This window comes from Carassius gibelio, chromosome A22, assembly GCF_023724105.1.
Source record: "Carassius gibelio isolate Cgi1373 ecotype wild population from Czech Republic chromosome A22, carGib1.2-hapl.c, whole genome shotgun sequence".
In the NCBI taxonomy this organism is placed as follows: Eukaryota; Metazoa; Chordata; class Actinopteri; order Cypriniformes; family Cyprinidae; genus Carassius; species Carassius gibelio.
The window spans coordinates 12,830,736-12,857,499 of NC_068392.1; the positions used below are offsets into that span (position 1 = coordinate 12,830,736).

General features: G+C 37.0%; 3 protein-coding genes across 3 annotated transcripts in view; all 3 read right to left on the reverse strand.

The window, feature by feature from the left end:
- The window catches only part of LOC127942536 (carcinoembryonic antigen-related cell adhesion molecule 1-like), a 33,877-nt gene extending 22,750 nt beyond the window's left edge, over positions 1–11,127 (reverse strand). Inside the window, exons 1-5 of the mRNA XM_052538314.1 lie at positions 10,911–11,127; positions 10,339–10,680; positions 10,035–10,262; positions 7,991–8,317; positions 7,796–7,917 (exon numbers count right to left, since the gene is read on the reverse strand). Of these exons, the coding sequence (XP_052394274.1) occupies positions 7,796–7,917; positions 7,991–8,317; positions 10,035–10,262; positions 10,339–10,680; positions 10,911–10,956 (1,065 nt within the window). The 5' untranslated portion in view covers positions 10,957–11,127. The remainder of the gene's footprint in view (positions 1–7,795; positions 7,918–7,990; positions 8,318–10,034; positions 10,263–10,338; positions 10,681–10,910) is intronic.
- Positions 7,187–26,764, reverse strand: part of LOC127942538 (uncharacterized) — a 53,830-nt gene continuing 34,252 nt past the window's right edge. Inside the window, exon 9 of the mRNA XM_052538318.1 lies at positions 7,187–7,267. The gene's annotated coding sequence lies outside the window, so the exon portion shown is untranslated. The remainder of the gene's footprint in view (positions 7,268–26,764) is intronic.
- LOC127942537 (uncharacterized) lies at positions 14,460–20,448 on the reverse strand. The gene is made up of 8 exons (XM_052538315.1): positions 20,245–20,448; positions 19,674–20,015; positions 19,364–19,597; positions 17,546–17,863; positions 17,259–17,468; positions 17,003–17,105; positions 14,998–15,052; positions 14,460–14,886 (listed from the first exon to the last, which is right to left on the reverse strand). Exons 1-8 carry the CDS (start codon positions 20,288–20,290, stop codon positions 14,692–14,694), a joined length of 1,503 nt encoding a protein of 500 aa, XP_052394275.1. The 5' UTR covers positions 20,291–20,448; the 3' UTR covers positions 14,460–14,691.

Here is a 26,764-nt window from a genome sequence, read left to right on the forward strand (position 1 = left end):
CACCTTGAAGGTCTACGTGGCGGCCATGGTGGCCTACCACGCCCCTCTCGGTGGCCAGTCAGTGAGCAGAAACCCTCTGGTTACATGTTTCCTCCATGGTGCGCTGAGGCTGAGGCCTCCGGCCAGAAGAAGCTTATGCTAAGCGGTGATCAGGATGCTGTCCTAAGCCTCGAGTCCTCTGATCTCCCCTCTCCTGGGGGTCAAGGCTCACTCCACTAGAAGTGTGGCGGCCTCCAAGGCCTTCCTAGCAGGTGTCTCTATGCGTGACATCTGCGAGGCTGCGGGGTGGTCCACGCCCTTGACCTTCGTAAGATTTTACGGTCTAGATTTACGAGCCGCTCCAGGCCCCTCTGTTCTCTCGTCCTAGCTGTGCAGTTTCCCACACTGGCAGAGATTTGTAAGTCTGGCCGCGTGGGCATTCTCGTTCCTCAATCGTTCTCGACGCAGCTCGAGTTCCTGAAGAGGAACGTCTAAGGTTACGTATGTAACCCTGGTTCCTCGAAGGAACGAGACGCTGCGTCGCAGTGCCACACTTCCGGCATCTCTGGCTGGCGCTTGCTTCATCCTTTGAGGCTGGGGCCGGCTGTGCCTCTCCTGCTTTTATGCTTCCTGGTCTCTGACGTCACCCGCCTATGACGTCTCGCCCTTCCTTTGGACTGATTATACATATTATTCAGAGACGTCACGCTGGACGCGTTCCCCAATCGTTCTCGACGCAGCGTCTCGTTCCTTCGAGGAACCAGGGTTACATACGTAACCTTAGACGATTTCTGGGAACACAAAAGGCAGAAGGACAATTCAAATCATTGATAGTCATAACTCACCAACTATACACACATTCAAGAAAGTATCCTTGAATGCCCTCTTTTGCCTTGACTGCTCTTTAACCATCTTCACAGCCCAATTTATTGATGATGCCAGCTCATTTGTCAGTCACCCTCATTTCCAGTGAGGTTCTTCCAGTTATGCTAAAGTGTCTCACCTGCCATACAAAGTGTACACCAACCAGAGAAAAAAAAAATAACAAAATGGTCTACATAGAAGCACTAACCATCATTTGTCTTGCTTCACTGGATTGTAAAATCTCCTCTGCAGTCTCAAGATCTTCAGTATTGTGTAAACGGACTGAGACAGGCAATGGTAGCAAAGGTTGCTGTGAAGACAAGGACTGTCTGATGAATTCCTGACATTCCCCCCAGAGTTCCTTGACTTATTTTACAAGTTCTGTGACCGTTCCAATCAACTTTTGTAAAGCAACATCTTGTGGAGAATAAAAACAGTTCAACACATATTTAACATGCATACTGTATAAAGAAGTAGAAAAACCTCTCTGCACTTGCCTTTCATTAACTGTCTTTCATTAACTGTCTCATTTTCTTCATGTAATCACAGTTTCTTCATGTAATCACAGAGAGATTTGATCATATCTCCATGTGGAGCACCGGCTGTTGTCAGACTGCTTGTGTATTCAAAAATCTCACTAGATTATAATTCAAATTAATGGCAAAATTAATGCAGAATCACTTGCATCTGGAACAAGAAAAAAAAAAAAGCTAATGAACAGACTCCCACATATTTTAAGATAAAAAATATTTTATGTTGTTGTAAACTGCTTGGAATTTGGAAGCTGGAAATTACACTCAAAGCAATTATTGGTCTGATTGCAAAACTGCCAAAGCACTTCTGGAATGTATACCCTCTGATCCTTGGAAGATGCTCCTGGCTGGGGCACATGGCAGGCAGGGCTGATGAGTCACTTGACTCAGTTAAGTATGAAGAACTGCTGCACATCTGGTCAGAGGACTCCAAAGGATAGTTAGGCAGAATTTCAATAGAAGGCTGGACAGAGGTCTTGAGTCTGGAAGCTGATTGAACAGGAGCCTGCATTTTGTTGGAGACTGCAGAGAAACAGATTTTACATGTATACCATTTGCAAAATTACATTTTAGGATGTCCACGTAAATGGAACAATTGCATACACCGTTTCTTTGCCACTCAGTCTTGGTTACATAAACATCACTGTTATACCTGGATATAGCAGTCTAGGAGAGCTTCCTTTTTTAACTTCATCTTCTATGTCAGATGTTCTGTTGTAAATGGGATTAGGTCTAATAGAAAAAGAAAACTTCAGATACATCTAATAATTTTATTTTATTTTAGTGGTTATTCTTTCCCCTTGCAATTTATTACCTTTTTTTTTTTTTTTTTTTTTGAGTGTAATAACTCTAAAGTACACAATTTAATTCTACCTTATACTTAATTTATGCTTAATTTGAATTTATACACTTACCTCAACTTAAAAGGTGTCTAACAGGTTCATAGGACAACCATTCCTCATAGGCAGCTCATATTTTTTAACTGCAGCCCGTAGCTTGGCTGTGTCTTTGAGTAAATATGGTGGCAAAATAATTCCCCTACAATACAAGAATTCAAATTTTAAAACTTTTCCCTTGGAGATATAGAACATTTTTTTTAAGAAGCAGAAAATAAGTACAAGCTTTTCTTACAACAGCAAAAGCATGTTGTAACCTACAAACAATTAATTTTGTCATATGAATGAGTGGCATGGCAATAAAGACATTTTTGTCAGGACAGAGAAAATATTTCAGCTTAATATCTTGGAGTCTGGCCACATCAATATTGTCATCCCACACTTTATAACAACCTATAGAAGGATGGGTAGTAGAAGGATGATTCTTGATGATTAAACTTTTACAAAAATCCCTACCCAATCTAGCTTAATGATATTTCTTAAAATAGCAACGTGGCCAACTATTTACACACAATTATGGCAATGGCAATTTATTTATATAGCACAATTAAATACAATTTACATTGTCCAATGTGGTTTACAGTATTAATACAAAATCATAAACTAACATCAATAAAACCACAGTACAAATATAGATTTAAAATAAAATAAGTGCTTCACCAATTTGATAATGAAAGACAATTGAATGGTGCATCAGCATCTGTTAAATGCTTTATCAAACAAAAATGTTTTTAACTCGAATTTAAAAACAAATAACGATGAGACCACTCTAATTGAAATGGGCAAGTCATTCCATAATCTAGGGGCATCTACAGAGAAGGCACCGTCCCCCTTACACTTCAATTTTGACTGATTTGATGACCGGAGTTATCTAGATGGATGATGCTCAGTTAAATAGAGCAGAAAAGTTGAGCCAGACCATTTAAAGGTTTGTAAACAAAAAGTAAAAGTTTAAACTCCACTCTATAATGCACTGGCAAGCGGTGAAAAGAACGTAAAATTGGGATGATATGATTTCGTTTTTTTTGTACCCGTCAAAAGTCTCGCTGCCACATTCTGTACTAATTGTAATCGCGACATTGCTGCATGACTATCCCAACATAGAGAGAATTGCAGTAATCTAGTCTTGAAGAAATGAATACATGTATTACTTTTTCGAAATTTTTAAAATAAAGAAATGTCTTTACTTTTGATAATAGTCTTAGCTGAAAAAAGTAGGATTTCACAACTAAATGTATCTGCCTCTCAAGTTTCATCAAATACTACACCCAAATTTCTCACCCACGGCTTCACACAAGAAGACAGACCACCAAAATTCACCCACGGCTTCACACAAGAAGACAGACCACCAAAATTCACCCACGGCTTCACACAAGAAGACAGACCACCAAAATTTACCTTAGGAATGGTAGAGAAGTCTGACGGTCCAAATAAAATCATTTCACAAATTATCTCCTTGCACTATAGACAGAGTCTTCTTTTCTGTGGCTTTGGTGACTCTGAATTTGCCATTTCAGATAACCTTTTCGGGGTAAGTGAGGCTTGCACAAAATATGTTTTATTTGTCCTAAATAATTCTGAAAAGGAAATGCTGACACATTATCCAAAGGTCCAAAGAGACGATACTCTTCAGCCAGATGAGTCAGTTGGTGTATATTGTAGACTATTTCATGTCTACCATACAGTGGCATACAAAAGAGACAAGCAATTCATGAGCACAATCAATCATCGCCTCTGGGGTTCCAGAGGATAAAAGCAAATGCATAGCAACAGAAAACAACAAAGTTCTCATACATCTGCATTTGAATGCAATTCTGAAGCACAACAGCCTGTATGCAACATACTGTAAATGAGCGCAGCTCAGTCACTTTCCAGCGGTCAATTTCTGACAACCCTCTTGGTTTCTGGCTAAACTCAACAGGCGTGTAGGGACTCAGCAGCTTTAATTTTTCAGAAATTTCAGCTACAGTTTAAGTGGACAGCCTAGTGATATGTGCTTTACCCCTGATCCAAAAGTTCAAAAGTTTCCTAGTGACACCTAGACACCATAAGTGCATATAATCTAATGGACACATGGTAAACATTTTTTTTTCAATCCAGCTAAAGGAGAAAGTTTTTTTTTTCCAAGTGGTGGTCTTCATCAATCATATCATTAAAATCAGAATCAGTCCTCAACTTTGCATCAGTTTCCCGTGTATGTCATTTTATTTTGCCACTCATCCTCTTGAACACATTTGTCACAGCCCGAGTATTGTGAGATTGTGTATTTTTAACAAAGGCTCTGGCGGGGCATCACACACAAAATAACATATTTGTATCAATATGTTTCGACCATTGTAAACAATACCAAACTCAAATATGCACTTTCATACCACAGTAAAGGCCAACGAGGAAGAGATGTTTGGTATAGTCAAGAATTTGCCATAACAGAAGTGTAAAGTTTGTGAAAAGTGGAAGCCCATCTAAATACATACATACCGGTACATACATACAGTCACATAAAATTTACTTTTTACAATTTTTATCTAGAACAGGATTTTTTATGTATCTAAAATCTATTAGTGCTTCTTTTACATTTTGTGCAATAAACATTGGTAAATGGAAGCACTATAATATGGGCCCCGGTTTAAAAAAATATTGGTTTCACTCCAAATCCAACTGGATGAAATGCCTATCCGAGGCCTCGACAGACTGCAGTTTTACCAATGACTCTTTTTGTAACTTGCTGACCTTTTCTATTGCCACTAGCAGCACAGAGTTAGAGACTGTGTCTGGGGTGTTTGTTTCTAGATTTCTTCTGAGCAGGGGCCCTACTAGTGTCCGGAGAGCTCCCAAATGTATTTTCTAGGCGTCTTGCATAATTATGCACCTTTATAGACCCCTTAATCACCTGCACCACTGTGACATCACAGCTCTAGCTGGAGGCAAAACATAAGGAAAAACTCATAGCAGATGTGCTAAAAGTTTGAGGTTTTGACTTTAAAATGTCGTTTTGTTGGGTTTTTGGCTGCCAGAATAGAAGGAACAGCACTTTTGTTTCAAAACTAAAGTTTTACCGGATCCCGGCAGACATTCCTTCACACAAATCAAGAAGACAATTGTGGTTGAATGCAATATGGCGTACAGACTGGATGGAGACTATCATAAATAATGCTCATATTTACAGTGCACACTTCATATCAGGTAAAATAATCTATGCATATGTACTGGTGTGTTGGTTTTATCTAGTACAAATCAGCAAGTTTCTGATTTATAGGTGAAAAGTCGTCAACCTTCAGCGCACTAACTAGCTTAAATATTAAAAAGCATACAGTAATAGATGTGTGTGCCATCCTTTGAACGGTCTCTTAAAATAATCCACACTGGTAATCATAGTTAGCCCAACGATAGGTTACATTAGACAACAAGCCTTTACAAAATTCTCCAAACCACCCAAAAGTAATTCATATGACAGTATGGCATACGGGTCAGGCAGCCGGCTTCCATCCACGAGAGTTAATTTACAAAAATAGCTGTCACGGTCCCGCAGAGTCAGTGACTGTACATATTCGGACAGTTCCAAACCTTCTTCTGCATCCATGTTTAAAAAATCCCTTCTAACACGTGCTAGTTTCATTTGTCAACATTGCGTCTGCGCCTCTTTTTGCCTCCAGCTAAGCCCCGCCCACCCGGAGACGTTGCAATGTTTACAAAATTTTAAGGGGTCTATATTTATCACTGTTTGCAGAAGCATCAACAGAGGCTGTATCTATATTTTCGTCCATGTTTGTAGCAAACGAGCTTCTTTACTCAGACATAGAAAGTATATACAAAATAAAAATGGTCCCTTAATCATTAAAGACAATCTTAAAAGAGTATGCTGAACTTCTAGAACAAGTTACAGAAAAAAATTGGTCATAGAAATTCAAAGCTTTAAGCACTGCACATAAAATAGAATAAGAGCGAGATAAAGTTGCTGTTAACGTGGCACCATCTTGACCCCCACCCCGCCACCGCAACTCTCCCAACTCTACAAACTCTCCCAGACCATTTACACAGATCACACCAGGGTTTCTGCCCAAATTATAAGAACACACAAGCTGTTTTTCTGCTCATTAACAACAGGTTTTATTTATTTTGCTGTTTCTTCCACACAAAAGTCCTGGTCACACCAAGAACTGTAAACATAAAATCGCCAACATTAACATGAAAAAAAAAAATTGTAAAATGTTTGCGATCACTTCAAGAGCATTTTTTTTTTTCGATGATGAACAATAAAAACACTGTCAACCAATCAAAATCCATCTGGCTTAACAATTGATTTGGTTAAATCTACTGAAATATAAAATGTAAGAGCCATATGTTGTTTTTTTAATTTTTTAAAAAATTTTTATTTTTTATAGATGTGGAATAAATAAATAATTTGTTTGTTTAGCAACTGTAAAATAATTATAAAAGTAAATAATTCTATATGTGTATTATATTTCATATTGACAATGATGTAATTTCCAGAAAGGACCGTTAGTTTTTTGTGATGCAGTATTGAGAAACAGTTTTTTGACCGTGTAACATTTCTCCAGTTAATTTTGTTGATAAATGTTACGTAAAGAAAGTTTCTAGACTACTGAATGTTATTTGAGATCAAATCACGCTCACACATGAAGAAGAAGCAAGAAAGATTCGAATTTAAATGGATTGCTATCACATAAAATATGAAAGTGTTGACACATTCTGAGTAAGGAAGAACAAAATAAACAGAACAGAACAGCTGCTCCATCACTTTTCAATCCTTTTCTTGGAGGGGGGGAGTGCTTTGTTAATAAACAGTTTGAAGCCTGAAGAAAGGCTAATATTATGAATAAATGTCACTGTCTATGACATCACTGTATCACTGATGCAGCTGCTGACAGTTCTCTCTGTTGCTAGGTGATGATGTCACAATGTAGGATCACAATGACATCATTCCAGCGGCTCTGATGGACAGACAGCAGATGTACAGATGTGGAACATCAGATTCTGAGACAGACAAATACAAACACATTAAATACATTTAAACCAATGCTGCTGCAATTGCATCTTTTATATTATAGCTGATTATCTATATACATAACTTCTCACCTTCACTTGTGTTCTTGGTTTGGTTTTGAAATGGGACACATTTTAATGAAAAACCTGTTGGATTAAAAAAAAAAAAATTATAATGAATTAATTTCAATATATTCACTGTATGTCATGTAGTTGTGAATTTAACTAAATATTTTACTCACCACATCCACAGAGCTGCTATTATGAGAAACTGAGGTAAAAACACCAGCAGAGTGACAGCATAATGGCTGAACGCTGTGCTGTCCACTGGATCTTCACAACACAAAGAAGTGAATCATGACTATCAGAGAAACCATCTGAACTCATCAAACATTCACACTGAAGCACATGTATCATGAGAGATGTGTTACCTCCTACAGCACAGGAATACTGGTGAAGCTCTTCATCGCTGACTGAGTCCAGGTACAGCTTGTTGTCTTTAGTGATTCCATCTGTTACCTGTCGTCCGTTCTTGTACCAGATGTAAGAGGTGTTGTTGTTCAGAGTGCATTTAGTTGAACAGATTAATATCACTTCCTGTCCCTCTGAAACAACAGATGGACTGCTTTTCACCTGCGTATCTAAAAAATATTAACAATAATATTAGAAATGATAAAGTAAACCTTTTGAACAAACAGTTTATCGATCAGTTACCTGTCACAGTAAGAATGACTCCAGGTGATCCAGAGTATTTGCCGGTTGTCGTGTTAGTGATGATCCTGAATAGATATTCTCCAGAGTCACTGATCTTGAGCTCTTTGATTCTCAGTTTGTTCTCCACATACTCCACACGACCAGCAAACTGATGCTCCTCACGCAGATCCTTTAAGTCACCAGGCTGAACGTAATGCCAGAATGTTTTATATACAGTATGACGAGAGGGATGTGTGTATGTGCTGGAAATGTCTACTGTTGAGCCGACCAAAGCACAGACTCTTCTAGAGGAGTAAGTCACACCCCAGCAGGGACTCTTAGAAATGCCTGAAAGAGACACAGATTACTGCTGTGAATTTTTGAATACATTTAATAATATATTGATGATACATATATTCTATAATATATTGCAAAATATACAAATGATTGCCGCTTTCAATATATTGCAATATATTGGAAAAAACAAATATATATAAGAATATATGCCTAATATATTACATGATATTTTCCAATATACTGCAATATATTTTTGTTTTGTAAGAGGGGGTGAACTATCCCTTTAAAACCCCCTAAATCCACACGATCTCTATCACTACTGCATTGGAACACACACACACACACACGCACACACACACACACACACACACACACACACAATCAGTTGGTACTAGTAGAGGAAAATGAGAAAATGTGATGGGAGTGAATTATTGAGATGTATGCATGTTTGATATACATTTTAATGTTATATGATTGGCTCATTGATCTAGTGATTTTGTATTGCTATGCTCGTTTTCCTAACACCTCTGTTGATAGACTGATCAGTGACCTAGTGTCATAGGTTGGTTAAAAAAAAGGTGGAGACTGTTGTCCTTTAAGACCACGCTTGAGAGACTGACAGGAGTGATGTTTGGATTGCTTCACTTACGTGGAAGTCGACGCCCTGTCGAATGTGTTGTGTGCATAAGTGAGAGGGTAGTTGGCTACGTGAGCTTTTGTTTGCATTGGACTGGAGATACTGGTGGTTGTTTCTTATTTCTCTTTAGTAAACTAATGTCTGGATCTGAGGAGACCTACGTGTGGTGGGGCCAACCCAGGACATTCATTCGTTTGACCATAAAGACGTCATACCAGACTGTGCTAAGGACTGCATCTCTTTTTGATACTTGTTTTAATATCTAGATCATCCTGCTTTCATGATATAACATATTTTTTTCAATATACTACTGTTTGAGTATCAATGGTGTCCAGCCCTCAGTGAATAATTGAATTGGGTGAACTTGAGTCCTGGGTTTCAGTAAAAAGCCTAGGTGGCGTAGTCAGCTACTTTTATGTAAGTGGGGTTTAATAACAACAGTATTGCTGGTTTATGTCGTAGAAAGTTTTCTAAGAAAAGCCCTTGAATTATCTGGCCACGCCACAAAAACAGGAGTAAAACAAATGAGAATGTGCTGAAATTAAAGGCAGTTGGACTCAACAGTGATCTTTATGACTTAAAGAACCAGTGATCCATGAACATTGACATGTGGTCAAGAATAGGGTTTTCTGTCATTCACATGCACCTGATTTCAACACCAAAGAAATAAAACAAAGCCATACAAAAACCTTCACTATAATACAATACAGCTAGAACTAAATCTGGATGATCACTTGTATCATCTTTATATATATCACCCAGCCCTTAAACTTGTTAAATGCATTATTAAATTAACATTATGATTTTCTTTAAAGCTGCTATAAAACTGTATTGTGGAGTGCTGTATTGTGACAAAAATCAAAGTGACAAGAACAACAATCGATATTCTGGCTGTTTTTATAGGCTCCTTGTCTCAAATGACACACTAAGTCCTTGTGGTTTTCTTCCAAATTCATAATTTCATGACATAATGACACTATTTAGACACCCGTATGTAGAAATTCCACTGAATTTACACCACAAACATTAATCTTGGAAAATACCTTTAAATGTGTCCACATATACTCATGTATGAACAAACACTGATATTATATCAGTGCTTATTCAATAAAAATATTAAGTGTTACTCACACACATCAGAGGAAGAGATGATAAAATCTTCAGAAAGAGAACATGAGTAACTGGCACCAACTTCGGATGAAACTTCAATTGTCTTGTAATAATCTTCTACATGTTGTCCATTTTTTTTCCAGTAGTACTTCTGAGGTCTGGGCTTCAAATCACAGGAAGTCTCACAGGTCAGATCTATTCTCTGATCTCTCTGGTCTGTAGATTCACGATTCATCCTCACCTGCAGGTCTGAATTAAAGTAAAAATTAATAAAAGTTTACAAATAAAAACAGCTGAAGTGTTCAGAATCTGGACTCAGTTTCACCTGTGACTGTTAGACTGACGGCCGCTGAGCTGAGATGTTTAACTCCATCCTTCATGATGAACATGAGCTGATATTCTCCAGAGTCTGTCTCTCTCACGTCTGATATTGTGAGCGTTGAATAGCTGCTTGAGATCTCATCTTTCACCCGTCCTGAGTAATCTGAGTCTAAAGTCAAATCTTCAGATTCATTGTATTTTCTCCAGTTTGTTCTTTGTTTCTCGCTGAACCAGAAAACAGATTTGATGTTGTCCTCGTCATAAGAGCACTTCAACTGCACATTGGTTTCCCTCAGAGCACAAATATTTTCACAGCTCACAGAGATACGGTCCAATGTTAGAGAGCCTGATTAAAAAGAAAAATATCAAAGAAAAAGAAAAGAAGAAAATAAAATAACAATATAACACTGAAACCGAAGGTTTGCATTTATAGAGAGATTCTGCTCTGACAAAAAAAAAGGGATTCACTCTCAGAGCAGTGAGGAATCTCTCCTTAAAGTCTTAAATGTCTTTAGTCTGTGTTGGAACATACTTTTTTTATGAAATTACTGCAATCTATTAATGCAATAATCTTACCTGAAATGTGTAGAATTATGATCACTGATGAGATTCTGAAGTCCATGCTTTAACTTTCAAAATAATTCACTTTTTGGTCTAGAGTAAAACAACAAGAACAAAGTATAGTGAGGCAAGCACACTTAATTTAAAACCATTTATCGCAACAGCTCCTACATTAACTGCATTTGTTTCAAGTTAAAACATGGGTGAAGAAATGGGGTGTCAATGTCTGAAGTCTAGCAGGAAATCAGATGATCTCATTTCCTTCCTTTTCTCCAGTCTTGCTTGTTGCTGGGCAACTGCAGTGGCTCAATTCTTGCGCATCTCTATGTTTGGAACTGAACAGTTCATTTTTAGATTTTCCGTGTCCCAAACAGTTGTGTCAATGACAAATATTGATAAATCTTGTTTAAAACATGTTTCAAATGTACATTAATGCATTTGTTATCATATGGTTTTGGAAAATGACTATAGGCTTTAATGATTATTAAATTATTTTCTTAAAAACATGAATATGAGCGAGTGAATGTCAGTATCTCCAAAAATGTTTTAAGATATGTTTTAAAGCATTTTTTTTTTTATGTATTAATTAATGAATTAATTATAAATATATTTTCATTTGGCACCACATGACAAGTCCAACCGCATGATATTTCATAACCCAAGATAAACTTGCTTTGTCATAAAAATATAAAATTTTCTAATATTTTAAGTGACTTATTGACTGAATTCAGCGTCTGCTCCTGTGTACAGGATTTCATCTGTCTAATAACTTAATCTGTGACCAGTGTCGTACCTAATAAAGTGATATAAACGGCTGCATGCAGAGTTTTTAAAAGTCACTGTGCTTGACGTCATATCCCGATCGTTGCAGCGTCTGAACTGTAGTGTGACCACGGCTTAAGGACAGATGATGGTGGAGATGGCAACAGCAGAGCTGTAAGTGTCTGACAAGTTGTAACTAAAAAGGATGTGTTCAAACACAATTTCAATATGAACAGTTTGAGAGCGGTTGCGGCTTCCTTGCAATGGACAGTAAAGTGCATAGAAAATATTTCAGTGTGCAAATGGATTATTCAGTGTTCCTGGATGAACAGACAGTAGTGCAAGTAATAACAAGTTACTGTTTTTTGCTTGTTGTAGATAAATAAATAAATCAGTCAGTGTTGAAGAGGGGGAGGTATCTGTGTGTGTGGTGTGGGGGGTGTTGAGGGGTGTCAGAGGGCAGAGTTCAGCAAGGAGACAGCTTTAGGGAAAAAGCTGTTCCTAAATCTTGTGGTCCTTGTCCGGAGGCTCCTGAAGCGCCTCCCGGAGGGCAGGAAGTTAGACAGTCCATTGTCAGGGTGAGAGGAGTCCTTGAGAATGCTGCGAGCTCGACGTAGAGCAGAGCAGAGTATACTCACTCCATTTGTAAATATACAGTATATAGACTGAAAATCCTGCCCACGTGGTGAGTTAAATTAGACAAAGATTCAGACTGACATTCTGACCTAATGGACTGTAAGTTAAACTCTTCTGAAATGATTTCAGCTGTTTGAAAATATAAAGTGATAATGATCCAAGTTATACCTCTTTGAACACTTCTCAACATTACAAATGAAAACATTACAGAGGTGAAACACACAGTTCATGATCTTCACTTTGTGTAAATTTACATTTACAATGAAAGACACAGAGCTACTCATCCTGAAAATAAGACTCTCATTGAGTTTCACTGTGACACACTTGAGGGACATTACAGTCAAATGATGAATACAGCAAAACACGGTAGAAAGAGAGGTTTAGAATGACATTTTAGAAAAATGAATTATTGGGTTTACATACATTACATGTTGCTGTTGTTCTCAGATGTTCGTTGTAATTTCAACAGTCTGTTTTCATTTTGAAACACACTGCTGATCTTGTTTCCTTCACTTTTCTTACTAAAACACTTTTTAATCAAAGAAAGAGGATGCTTATGATTTAGGCTATGATTTAAATAGGTCATACTGACTTCCTTTGAGTTTGATGATAAACTTTTTATTTATTTTGTTTTTTTGTTTATTTATTGTAGTGAGTAAGACCTATTTAAATTGACATTTATTTTAAAAGAGATTTGCAAAACTGTTTTTTTTTTTTACTTTTTTTTTTTCATTTTCAATTAATATAAAGTAGAAATCTAAATTGACCAAAATGTATTTAGAAAAAGACATAACTGTCACCAATCCTGTCCCTGGACTTCCATGCACTTGCCCTGCCATTATATTGACTCTCACGCCACACAGATCATTACACATCACCCTGGACTACATTTCCCATGATCCCATGATTTATCGATTTCCTGTTTCCTAGTCTATCCTAGTCCTGTGTTGTTATACAGTCAATGTTCCTGTCACAGTACAAACAAAGTACAATAATTCATTCAAATTAATTTCTAAAAAAAAAAACTAAAAAAAAACTAATGCAATTCACCAAAAAGGCTTTTCCGTGTTCCAAAAGTTGTGTGTACCTAGTTACAAAACTTAAAGAGTTTGCCAGACTCGGAGACACATTACAAAACTTAACTCAGAACACAATACTCTCAAACAGAAAAGAAAAGAAACTAAAGTAAAAGAACAAAAGTAAAGTCTGACAAGACTAGGTGGTGTTTCTTCTCATCGTGGCTATGTAGCAGCAGACGTGCAGGCCGACGCACGCTGGAACCGCGCTCAAAGAACGCTAAAAGTGTTGACTAAAAGCAGTAGCTGAAAAGCAAACGCTAAAAGCTATAAGCTGGCATGACTGATAGCAAAAGCTAAACGCAAGCTAAAAGCAAGATTTGATGGTGTCCTGAGTATTTAAACTGGACAACACACCTCAAATGTTGTCTTGACCAATTAGAAATTGTCTTTGCTCGGGGTATCATAAATCCTATGTTATATTATCAAACACATGGTCCAAATTTTTTAATGTATAATATCTGATATAAGGATGTTCTGTGAAGACCAGAGATAAAAAGGCCCCCTTAGGAATTTCAGTCTGGTTCTGCTGGGTGGGGGGAAGTCAATCCAAGGATCGACTTTATTACCTTTATGGTTTTACATGTGATGGCCGGTGTTGCATCTCAATTACTTGCCCCAAATTTGACAATCTCTTCTCTGAATTGAAATTGTCTAATGGTGTTAATTAGAAGCTGTTCTGTGAAAGAGTTGGTTGGTTGGCTATCTTGCTTCTGACTTGTGGCACTAGGAATGATTTACAACCTCCTGTTGCCTTTCTGAGGAATTCTGCTTGTGTTTCAACCACAGTCCTGATCGACTCTTTAATTTGTCTGGTTCGGGTCTGATACACTACAATATTTTATGATAGTAAATTACATGTAACGCAATAAATAAATATAAAAACCCTGTGTCATATAAACTACCATTTAAATATTAGGGGGCAGATTATACTTACCAAGGCTGCAATTATATGATCAAAAACACATTAAAAAACATTGAATTAATTTAAAATTAGAATAATTGTTTGATAATATAATAATATGTTTCATTATTTTCTGTAACGGAAAAGCTCAATTTTAAGCAGCAGAAACCATGATACAGTTGGATTCTTTAATGAACAGAACAGTTTATAAAAATAAAATAAAAATAAAAAAAACATTATCTATGGGCACCTATGAATCAAACAAGTATTCATTCTGTGAATTCTGTAAAACTTTGCAAATATACAGGACATTCATAGACATGTGATATGAGCGAAAGCTTGGTCACAATACAGCAGACAGCAACAGTTGGGTTGTTCAGTACTGTAGGTCTATTTTAAGCTGGAGCTTAGCTAAGGTTCAGCTGAACTTCACCGCAGCATAATGAACATCATCCGTGGCTGAGTGTACCACAGTAGGAGCTGATGATGTGTTCTCTGTGTGAGACTTCTTGAAATTAACTGCTGAATAATGAACATCCTGATCATTAGTGTGAACTTCTGTGGGAACCGTAGACAAGGCTGCAGCATTATCATCCAGCGCAGCAGAACCCGACTAAGAGTTTGAGCAGAAAAGAGGACAGAAAATAAAATCTCAGTGACCGAACGCAAAATATATTTCAGCATGTGCATGTGAAATTGAATCTGTTTGTTCAAATCCTCTCACCTCTACACGCCGGTTATTATCCTCATGTTTTCGAGATGAATTAGTCTTTCTCCTCCTGTTTAAAAGGCATCATGTAAAAAAAAAATATGGATCTAAAAGACTGAAAGACTTCTTCATCACAATCCAAACAATCCACCAACTTAAACTAAGCTTCAAAACAAGCTTATTCCAAAACCACATCACATTAACCATCACCACCCGTTAAAAGATTAATTTCACGGTCTTGATAGCTTCACTGATTATAACAGGAGTTTTTGGAGAGTGCGTGAACTTGCGCTATAGTCATATTTTCTTTGATCATTTAACTTAAATGCTATTTGCTCGCTTTCTGTAAATATTTTATTCAATTAGCTTACAATGTTTTTAATAAACTGATCAAGTTAAATACAAATACATTCGTATTCAAATAATTTTTGACATGGCCCCCAAATGAGCGGTAAAAACCTGATAGAGCATTCCATTTATTATTTATTTTTCTGGTCCAGGCGCCTGATGCCATCACCAGCAAGATGCAGCCCCGAGCAGATGCCCATGTTGCCCATGCCTTAATCCACCACTGACTCCATTAACTCATTGAGTATACGCAGATCCATGAATATGCTACCTAGTTCCCACCTTAACTCATTCACACTAACCCGGACCATCACAGTTCACAGTTAACAGAAGTAAACGCTAAAGTAAAAGCTACACAAAGGCAGTGACAATCTCGGATTAATATTTATTACTATGCCATTCACTATTTTCGAAAATTGAATTGGTGAATTTCATTAACGTTATTATCAAAGTGCAGTGTGTGTCTTATTTGCATTGTGTCACCTTGTTTGTTATAGAGAGAGGATTTGGGAGTGCACAGAACTCATTACTGAACAGAACGTTTTAAGCGGCGAGTGGATTTTGACTAACTTAAGCGCTTCTGATTGACCACTGCATTCAAGAACTCAACAGATATGTGTGTGATTAGCTACATTACTCAATGCTGCAAAAGCATGTTGTTAACAGAAACCATTTACCACACATAAAAATGACAGGAATGGTTTCATGTTTGATATGGCAGGAATTAGGCACTTCAAACAGCCATTTTGACACACCACAGTTTTAAGGTGAAAATACTCGCCTGACTGATGAACTTGCACGTGGTTTGTCTTTAAGCATATTAAAAACACCAGACACACATGTAAAAAGCATTAAAGACTTGAGTTTCACATGGGGGTCTTTAAAAAATAGAATAAGGGTAGAATAGAAGTCCGTCAAAACTTGTGCCATTTCTTCTGTGTGTAGCACCTACCGCTCTGCAGATGGCTCTAAACAATTTCAATAGTTGGAAAGAGTTCACATGGTCCCTGGTCATGAGTTCACATGGTCCATTTAAGTCTGACTTTAACAACTCGATCTGGCAGAATTCCCACAGCAAATGAGAAAGCACATCTGCTGATGCTAGTCGAGATTGAAAATTTAAATTTAGTCATTTTAATGTTTAAATGTTTAACGTTTTAAAAAATGGTCACTGCAGGGTTAGAGAAATATCCGCTTAGACGACAAGCTAGGTGTGGGACGATATTTGAAGAGTAAACATTTTGAATGAAAGGCACAGTAGCTGAGTTTCTTCAGGTTTCTTTAGCATTTTCAAGTTATCTCTGTATAATCTCTAATAAAATAGTCTATGTATGTCTATGTCTATAGCTGCATACTGCACAGAATTTTCATTCATCCTGTCTGCTTCTGTTTCCATCAGTGTTGTAAATTTTAACCACTTGGTGCATGGAAAAATAAGAGCAATTTGAATGAGCTATCTGGAATTATTTGACTGTTTGATTCATAGTTTAAGTTTTTCAAGTGGATCGTATAAACACGCAATGTTTTCAACCATCTTCTGAGGGTTTCTTGTTTTTAGACTAGCCGGTAACAAAAAGCCAGTTTAAACATCAGTGAAATTAGTTGTAGTGCACATCCCCAGTTTGCACAGAAGCCATAAAAACTGACACAACAGATAAAAACAAAAAGTTACCTGTACCACAGGACTCCTACGAGTGCAAGAATCAGAAACACGGAGAGTATGATTACAGACCTCAGTAAAGCTGTGTTTGACGCAGGTATCTGGATTACTGGGCCTTCAAGAACAAGAAGCATGAAACAAACTCTGATATACTCAAAGCAGAAATAAAGATACTTATGATATTAAAACACTAACTTAATATAATGCACTTCATCTGAACTCATCAAACATTCACACTGAAGCACATGTATCATGAGAGATGTGTTACCTCCTACAGCACAGGAATACTGGTGAAGCTCTTCATCGCTGACTGAGTCCAGGTACAGCTTGTTGTCTTTAGTGAATCCATCTGTTACCTGTCGTCCGTTCTTGTACCAGATGTAAGAGGTGTTTTTGTTCAGAGTGCATTTAGTTGAACAGATTAATATCACTTCCTGTCCCTCTGAGAGAACAGATGGACTGCTTTTCACCAGCGTATCTGAAAGAGAAAAAAAAAAGCCTATTAGAAAGTATACAGGAAAACTTCTGAACAATCAGTATATAATGATCAGTTACCTGTCACAGTAAGAATGACTCCAGGTGATCTAGAGTATTGGTTTAAGTCAGTGATGATCCTGAATCGATATTCTCCAGAGTCACTGATCTTGAGCTCTTTGATTCTCAGTTTGTTCTCCACATACTCCACACGACCAGCAAACTGATGCTCCTCACGCAGATCCTTGAAGTCACCAGATGGGTAATGCCAGAATGTTTTATTTACAGTATGACCAGAGGGAAGTGTGTATGTGCTGGAAATGTCTACTGTTGAGCCGACCAAAGCACAGACTCTTCTAGAGGAGTAAGTCACATCCCAGCAGGGACTCTTAGAAATGCCTGAAAGAGACACAGATTACTGCTGTGAAAATTACAGTTAAGGTCTGTACACGTCAAGATGAATGTTCAGTGTGAAAATTCAACTTGAAAAACATTTTAATTTGACTCAATGGCTGCTTATGGGGGAGGGGTTGTGATCTCTTTCCCGCCCAAGTAAACTGAAAAGTAAACTGTCCAACCAATAAGATTTGAGCTTTTGGTCACATAAATGGAGCTGCTGCTGGTACATAAAACTACAACATAGAGCAGATCACGCACAGACTATTTTGCTGGCCCTGGCAAAGCTCAGTGCCTTCAAAGGAATAATTCACCTAAAAATGAAAAAATACTGTTAATTCACTCATCCTAAGGAAATCCAAGATATAGGTTACTTTACCTTCAGTAGAACAATAAGGAGGAGTTTTAGCTGAAACCGTGGTCCGTGATGATTCATAAAATGCAAGTCAGCGGTTACTGCCACTTGAGATTCAAATTAGCAAGTAAAGTAACAGCATTTTTTTTTGGTGGGGGGGGGGTGGACTATCCCTTTAAAGCCCACTAAATCACAGCCCACACTATTTCTATCACTGCTTAGGATCAGAATTGAGGACGTGCAATGGAACACATACACAGTGACTGGAAGAACACCCTGCAGCTTGGTTGGTATTAGAGGAAACTGAGAAAACAGTAGTAAAAGGCTCCTAAAAAGGCTCGTTCTAACATGGTAACTCACATCTACAACATGATGTGGGAAGACTTGCATAATGCTGTGCAAATGTTCACACATAGACAGAAGGTTCTCAATTTCAGTCCTCAAAATGGGTTTTATTGTTTTAGTCTTGTGGTGCTGGTCTTCCGACAGCAACATGCATCACAGTATAGTAAGGGGCGTAACATTTCCGTAACACACTTGAGGCATTCGGCAAATCACAACGCACTGGATAGCTGGCCAATTACAGCATACCTCTCTTTTCAGAATGATGAGCTTTGTAAAAAAAAGCTCTGTCATTTTTTTCTGTCATTTACATGCACCTGATTTCAACACCAAAGAAATAAAACAAAGCCATACAAAAGCCTTCACTATAATACAATACAGCTAGAACTAAATCTGGATGATCACTTGTATCATCTTTATATATATCACCCAGCCCTTAAACTTGTTAAATGCATTATAAAATGAACATTATGATTTTCTTTAAAGCTGCTTTGAAACTGTATTGTGGAGTGCTGTATTGTGACAAAACTCAAAGTGACAACAACAACAATCGATATTCTGGCTGTTTTTATAGGCTCCTTGTCTCAAATGGCACACTAAGTCCTTGTGGTTTTCTTCCAAAAACATAATTTCATGATGTAATGACACTATTTAGAGACACAAATGTGGAAATTACACAGAATTTACAGGGCAAACATTATTCTTGGTATGAAAATACCTTTACATGTTTCCTCTTATTTTCATTTGTGAACAAACACTGATATTATATTAGTGCTTATTCAATAAAAATATTAAGTGTTACTCACACACAGGAGAGGAGGAGTTCATAAGATCTCTAGTAAGAAAACATGAGTAACTGGCACCAGCTTTGGGTGAAACTGTAATACTCCTGGAATGACTAAGATCTTTTTTATATTGTCCATTTTTTTTCCAGTAGTAATTCTGAGGCCTGGACGTCAAATCACAGGAAGTCTCACAGGTCAGATCTATTTTCTGGTGTTTCCGGTTTGTAGATTCAGGATTCATCCTCACTTGCAGGTCTGAATTAAAGTTAAAAAAAAATAAAGTTTACAAATGAAAGCAGCTGAAGTGTTCAGAATCTGGACTCAGTTTCACCTGTGACTGTTAGACTGACGGCCGCTGAGCTGAGATGTTTAACTCCATCCTTCATGATGAACATGAGCTGATATTCTCCAGAGTCTGTCTCTCTCACGTCTGATATTGTGAGCGTTGAATAGCTGCTTGAGATCTCATATTTCACCCGTCCTGAGTAATCTGAGTCTAAAGTCAAATCTTCAGGCTCATTGTTTTTTCTCCAGTTTGTACTTTGTTTCTCGCTGAACCAGAACACAGATTTGATGTTGTCCTCGTCATAAGAGCACTTCAACTGCACATTGGTTTCACTCAGAGCACAAATATTTTCACAGCTCACAGAGATACGGTCCAATGTTAGAGAGCCTGATTAAAAAGAAAAATATGAAAGAAAAAGAAAGGAAGAAAATAAAATAACAATATAACACTGAAACCGAAGGTTTGCATTTATAGAGAGATTCTGCTCTGACAAACCAAGTGATTCACTCTGAGAGCAGTGAGGAATCTCTCCTTAAAGTCTCAAATGTCTTTAGTCTGTGTTGGAACATACTTTTTTTTATGAAATTACTGCAATCTATTAACACAATAATCTTACCTGAAATGTGTAGAATTAGGATCACTGATGCGATTCTGAAGTCCATGCTTTAACTTTCAAAATAATTCACTTTTTGGTCTAGAGTAAAACAACAAGAACAGAGTATAGTGAGGCAAGCACACTTAATTTAAAACCATTTATCACAATAGCGCCTACATTAACTGCATTTGTTTCAAGTTAAAACATGGGTAAAGAAATGGGGTGTCAAGGTTTAACAGGAAATCAGATGATCTTATTTCCTTCCTTTTTCTCCAGTCTTTTACTCACTTGTTGTTGGGCAATGGCAGTTAACCACTCACTTCTTAAGCATCTCTGTGTTTTGGAACTTAACAGTTAATCTTTTAGATTTTAAGTTTCCCAAACAGTTGATTTAATGACAAATAATGATAAATCTTGTTTAAAATATGTTTAAAATTTACAGAAGTGCATTTGTCCATTACATACGGTTTTGAAAAATGACTAGGTTTTAATGACTATTAAAGGTGAAATTTCATGAAAATCTGACTTTTCCTGGTTTTATGTGCTACAATCAGGTCCCCAGTGCATCTACCAACCAAGGAAATGTGAAAAAGATTAACCCAGTTACTTTGTTTGGAAAGCCTTTTTCTTCAAGAGTATGAGGAGTCAGATTCCGCTCCCTTGGTGATGTGCAAAGGGATCTCATTATAATATTACCGCCCCTCAATCTGTAAGCTTCCACCCACAGCGCCATCATTTTGATTTCACAAACGATAGCGGTGTACCAGCTCAAATGCCATGTTGAAAGTGAGTAAAACATGCTAACTTTTCTGCCTTTGGTTGCACAGACGAGCACAGAACACTATTTAGATTTCCAGCCTCAGAGGAGACAACAGAACAGTGGATTTATTGATTTATAAATAACAGCTGGGAAATAAATCCCTTGCTTATTTTAGATCTGTGTGGCAGCAGCAAGATACAGTAGATTTATTTCCCAGCAGTATACCTACACAGACATAACCCACTGTTTTTGTAACTCGTGTTAAATAAGTAAACTTTTGTGTGAATGAGAACTTAGTTTAGTACTCACATGCTCAGTGACAGCCACTATCTGTCAGTCAAGACAAGTCAAGTCACCTTTATTTATATAGCACTTTAAACATAATACATTTTGTCAAAGCAACTGAACAACATTCATTAGGAAAACAGTGTGTCAATAATGCAAAATGATAGTTAAAGGCAGTTCATCATTGAATTCAGTGATGTCATCTCTGTTCAGTTTAAATAGTGTCTGTGCATTTATTTGCAATCAAGTCAACGATATCACTGTAGATGAAGTGACCCCAACTAAGCAAGCCAGAGGCGACAGCGGCAAGGAACCGAAACTCCATCGGTGACAGAATGGAGAAAAAAACCTTGGGAGAAACCAGGCTCAATTGGGGGGCCAGTTCTCCTCTGACCAGAAGAAACCAGTAGTTCAATTCCAGGCTGCAGCAAAGTCAGATTTTGCAGAAGAATCATCTGTTTCCTGTGGTCTTGTCCTGGTGCTCCTCTGAGACAAGGTCTTTACAGGGCATCTGTATCTGGGGCTCTAGTTGTCCTGGTCTCCGCTGTCTTTGAGGGATGTAGAGGTCCTTTCTAGGTGCTGATCCACCATCTGGTCTGGATACATACTGGATCCGGGTGACTGCAGTGACCCTCTGATCTGGATACAGACTGGATCTGGTGGCTACGGTGACCTCGGAATAAGGGAGAAACAGACTAATATTAGCGTAGATGCCATTCTTCTAATGATGTAGCAAGTACATAGGGTGTTATGGGAAGTGTTCCCAGTTCCGGTTTACCTAATTAATGCATCCTAAAAATCCTTTAACACGATTTTGTTTCCTTTAAGACGATTCATTTCAATACGATAAACAATAATCAGAACCAAAACATGTTTTTAGCAGGTCCCAGCTGTAATGACTCTAATGTAATGTGACTGTAATGACTCTATTCTGGAAAAGAATAGGTTTCTTTGACAGTGGCCTTCAGCTCATCTGCATTGTTTGGTCTCTTGTTTCTCATCTTCCTCTTGACAATACTTCATAGATTCTCTCTGGGGTTCAGGTCTGGTGAGTTTGAAATAGTTTCAAATAAGATGCTTTTTTACAGTGGCGTTCCCTTTACAAAGTAGCAGTTAAAATATTCATTGTAGCCTAAATCTCAGCTTATAACATTAAACATAAAACAAGCTATTTGTCACTGCCAGGGCATTAACGTTTTTATAGAAAATATTTTATAGTAAAAAAAAAAAAAAAAAGTTATGCCCAGAGTCCAGAGCCTCGATCATAACATTACAACAGGCAGGTTCCTATTAGAGACCTGCACAATCGCGGGACTCATTGCAGCAGAGTGCGGCGCGGGACAACACTTGATGTGAGGATATAGACTCGTGTGTGCAGACGTGGGAGAAAAATTTATGGTGTGCTCACACTAGGCAATCTTAATCCAGAAAGCCAGGTTCATTTGACTAAAGTGATCATTCTGTTCATCAGTCCCTGTCTCAGTGGGAAGAGGTGGGCAAGAGCACAGTTATACATAGATCAGTGAGTGCTAACCATGCCGAAGCACGGAGCTTCTGATATGTGCTGCATGATTGTGTGAATATTTCTGAGCCGCAAAAGAGATAGATATGTAAAGCAATATATTGTGAGAGGGCCATGTGTAACCACATCCCATATGACTCAAAATAATAAACCACAAGGTTAACCAAACTAAATGATTCACTCATCTCTGTTGAGCAAGAGAACTTCTCTGCTGTCTTCACATGCTATTGGAAACTTCCTATTTCCAACTCATAACGTCATAATTATGAGCTTGTTGCATTCTTTTCTGTTAAAAATAACAGTGGACAGTGGTTTGTGAATGTTGATGCTTAGCCTAAATAATTTGATCGGGAGCATCCCCTCCTGTGACCCATGATTTGTCTATATGTGCATTCAGAGCCAGTGAGCAACAGACTTTCATAATAATAATGAAAACACTGCGATAGTAACACTTTAACGTGCCCATATATAGCTTTAATGTATTTTTTTCATGAATTATTGTGAATTAATTTATAAATATATTTACAGTCAGCACCACATGATAGTTGCACCACATGCTATTTTAATTAAATAGTAAAATATATAGCAAAGCAACTTCAGGCATTAAGTTTGTTTTTTTTTTTTTCTCCTCCATTTCAGTATCAGGATTATTAATAACATTCACAAAAACAGTTAATTTGATTGTCCACAATATAATGGATATGCACTGGAAACCGGTTAACAATTCACCAAACCTAACCTGAATATTAAGTTTACAGCTTTATTGTGTTTTCCATTGTGACATCATCACTTAGCAACAGTCAGAACTGTCAGCAGCAACACAACATCAATGATACAGTGATGTCATAAACAGTGACATATCAGTGACTGTTAGTCTGCATAATCAAGCAAGTCTCAAATAAAACAAAACGATAGTCCAGGTTTCCCCATGTTTTTTGTCAAAAGTTAAAATAGAAGTTTTGGTGTCATATTATTTTGATGGCACCTTTAACACATTCTGTTGACTATAAGTCAAGTGTACTAACTCTCATTAGAGTATTAGTATAGGGAATTAGTAGACTTGTAGGGTGCGGTTTGAAATAAGTTGACATGTACTTGCAAAGTTACTTACAGTAGAGTCAGTAGAATGTATTTGGGAGACCAGGACAACAAACCGTTAGTAGACACAAAGGTGCAACATTACTCATTGTCAACAGAATGTTCGAACCATCAAAATAAAGTGTTACCAAAGTATTAATGGGTCTGGAATAGAGAAGATTGTTTGAATATTGTCTGGGTTTTTTTTTTTTTTTTTTCAGTAGTAAATCTGAGGTCTGGATGTTAAATCAAAGATCAGTTCTACTGTCTCATTTATTGGGTCTGTAGATGCAGAATTAATCCTCACTTGCCTGCCTGAATAGAGTAAAAAATTAAGATAGATTAATCACAGTAAGCATTGTACATGCAGTAAAACCCTAATATGGACAAAGGCATCCAGCGATTGCGGTAGCTGAGCTGAATAAAAAGCAGAAACATTGGTCTACTTTCAAAAGTAAGCCAATCTACAATTTCCTATTACGTAGTTGCCTAGTCACTGTGGTTTATTTTATTTGGTTTATGTGGCAATGTCCAAGCATTGTTTTTACTGTGCACTACTATCCAGTATTCTCCTGCTGATTTGATAATGGTGACGTCTGTCAGATGCGTGTGGGTGTGTGGTGTGGCAACCGTGGTTGTGTTCTTTTCTCATGATGACATACAGGCTTATGCTCTGATTAAACTGGTGTATTTAAGCAGGTGTAGTTGTGTTGGCCTATTTTTATTACAAATGCATTTTAGTCTAGGCCCACCCGATTTTGTCTGGGACCAAAGTGATTCCTGGCTACACTATCGGTGTGTAGGGTGTCGTAAGTCATAAGAGCACTTCAGCTGCCCATTGGTTTCACTCCAAGCACAACTATTCTTACAGGTCACCGAAATGCGGTTCAATTTTAGAGAGCCTTATTTTAAGAAAAGAAAATTTCTGCACTGGACATTAACATTGCTACTGACACTCTTTGCATGACTCTAACATCTTGCTTAGACAAATGTTATATTTTTGGGAAAAAATAAGAAGCACTAAGTACTTAGCGTCTTTTATTCCAATATAATAAAACGTTTCTGGAATCTGCATCTGCAATAGCATGTATTTACACAGTTTATGTATCTCAGAAGGGAAATGGATGCTTTTAAACTGCAGATACAGATGAATAAATAGGCCGCATGTTTTGTTTTCAATATAAATGTTGAAAACTTATATTTGAAATCATGTTAAACATGAAAAAAAAAAAAAAAAAAATTAAAACCACCAGTACTTGACAACAAGTGAATGTTAACGAGTGAGTCATTGAGATTCAACCGATTCATTAAAACAGCTGATTAATTCAGAAACAAATCATTTGACTGTGTTAATGAGTGAACCACTGAATCATTTATTCAGCCGATTTGTTCAAAAAAGCTGATTGATTCAATAAGTAAACACCATCCATTGCTCAGAGACGCAAAACAGTGCTGTGATCTGTTTGGAACTACTTTCGTTGGCAAAATTTAGAAAAAAAAACAAGCAATATAATGTCTAAAAGGTAAGTAATTTATTGCTTTACTGAACTTGCATAAAATTATTAATGTGTTCATTCATCTGCGGAAAAATGGTACTCTTTGTGTGATATAGATTAAGATAACTAGGCCTACATTAAATTATTTAAATATAAAAAACATAAAGAAGGATTTTTGCCGTCTACTATTAGAACACCTGGAATTTTGAGTTTTAATAGACTAACAAATCAATGTGCGTGCACTCTGTGTGGTTGGTGATATTTGGTGGCACATCATTACAACAACTCTTACCACATCATCGCAGACGACGTTGTATTGCGCACACCTGACTCGACATGAGTGGGAAATTTCATGAAATCATCCGCGGTTGTGTGCGTACTTTTTTGCACAAGAGTGTTTTTTTGGAGTCTAACTTGAGACTATTTAGTAGAAGTAACGAATATACTTAGGGGAAATGTATCAGAGTAAAATTATACATTTTAATTTGGAAATGTAGTCGAGTAAAAGTAAAAGTTGCCTAAAATATGAAAACTAAAGTAAAATACAGATACTCCCAAAAAATACTTAAGTACTGTAACAAAGTATTTTTACTTAGTTACATTACACCACTCCTAAAGACACATATTTTACGCCAGAACCTGACCAGTTAATACTATAATTTACATATTATATTAGCTCTAATTTATATATATAAACTTTTTATATGTACTGATAATTGAGAATCGTCACAGCACTTATATTGTTGCTCTCTTGTTCGTCTGATTGCTTTTAATGTTCTCCTCATTTGTAAGTCTCTTTGTATAAAATCATCTACTAAATGTAAATGTATTGAAGTGCTTTTACAAAAGTAGTGTTCATTTTTGAGGTCTATCTGGCAATCTTAGTTCCTTCCTTTTTGTCTCCAACCTTTTACCTAATTGTTGTTGGCCAGTGGTGGTTAACAAGTACAACCAGTTTATTTTTATACTGTTTGTCAATCAGTTGAGTCAATGATGAATTACGAAATCCAGTATAAAACTTTTCCGTTTTACAGAAATACATTTTCTATTACTTTCATCAAAAGTTAATTTAAAGTTGATGTGACTATAACAATAAAATGAAGAAATATCAAGTTTCTCTGATATTTGAAGTGATCTATTGACCATTGCACACAGTCATTAGTGTCTGCCAGGGCCCTTTCTATGATATTAATATTTTTAAATGTAAAAGTAGTGAAGTAATTTTGATCATCATATTTATTTATTTATTTATTTAAGATATAGCAGTAAAGGATAAAGTAATGCGATTTTTGGAATTGATTTTCCATCATTTATAATATCAGAATAGTTAATATTAAAAAATAATGTTCATGTCACTGTAGTGTAAATGATAATAATAAGTTTTGTGTGTGTGTGTGTGTG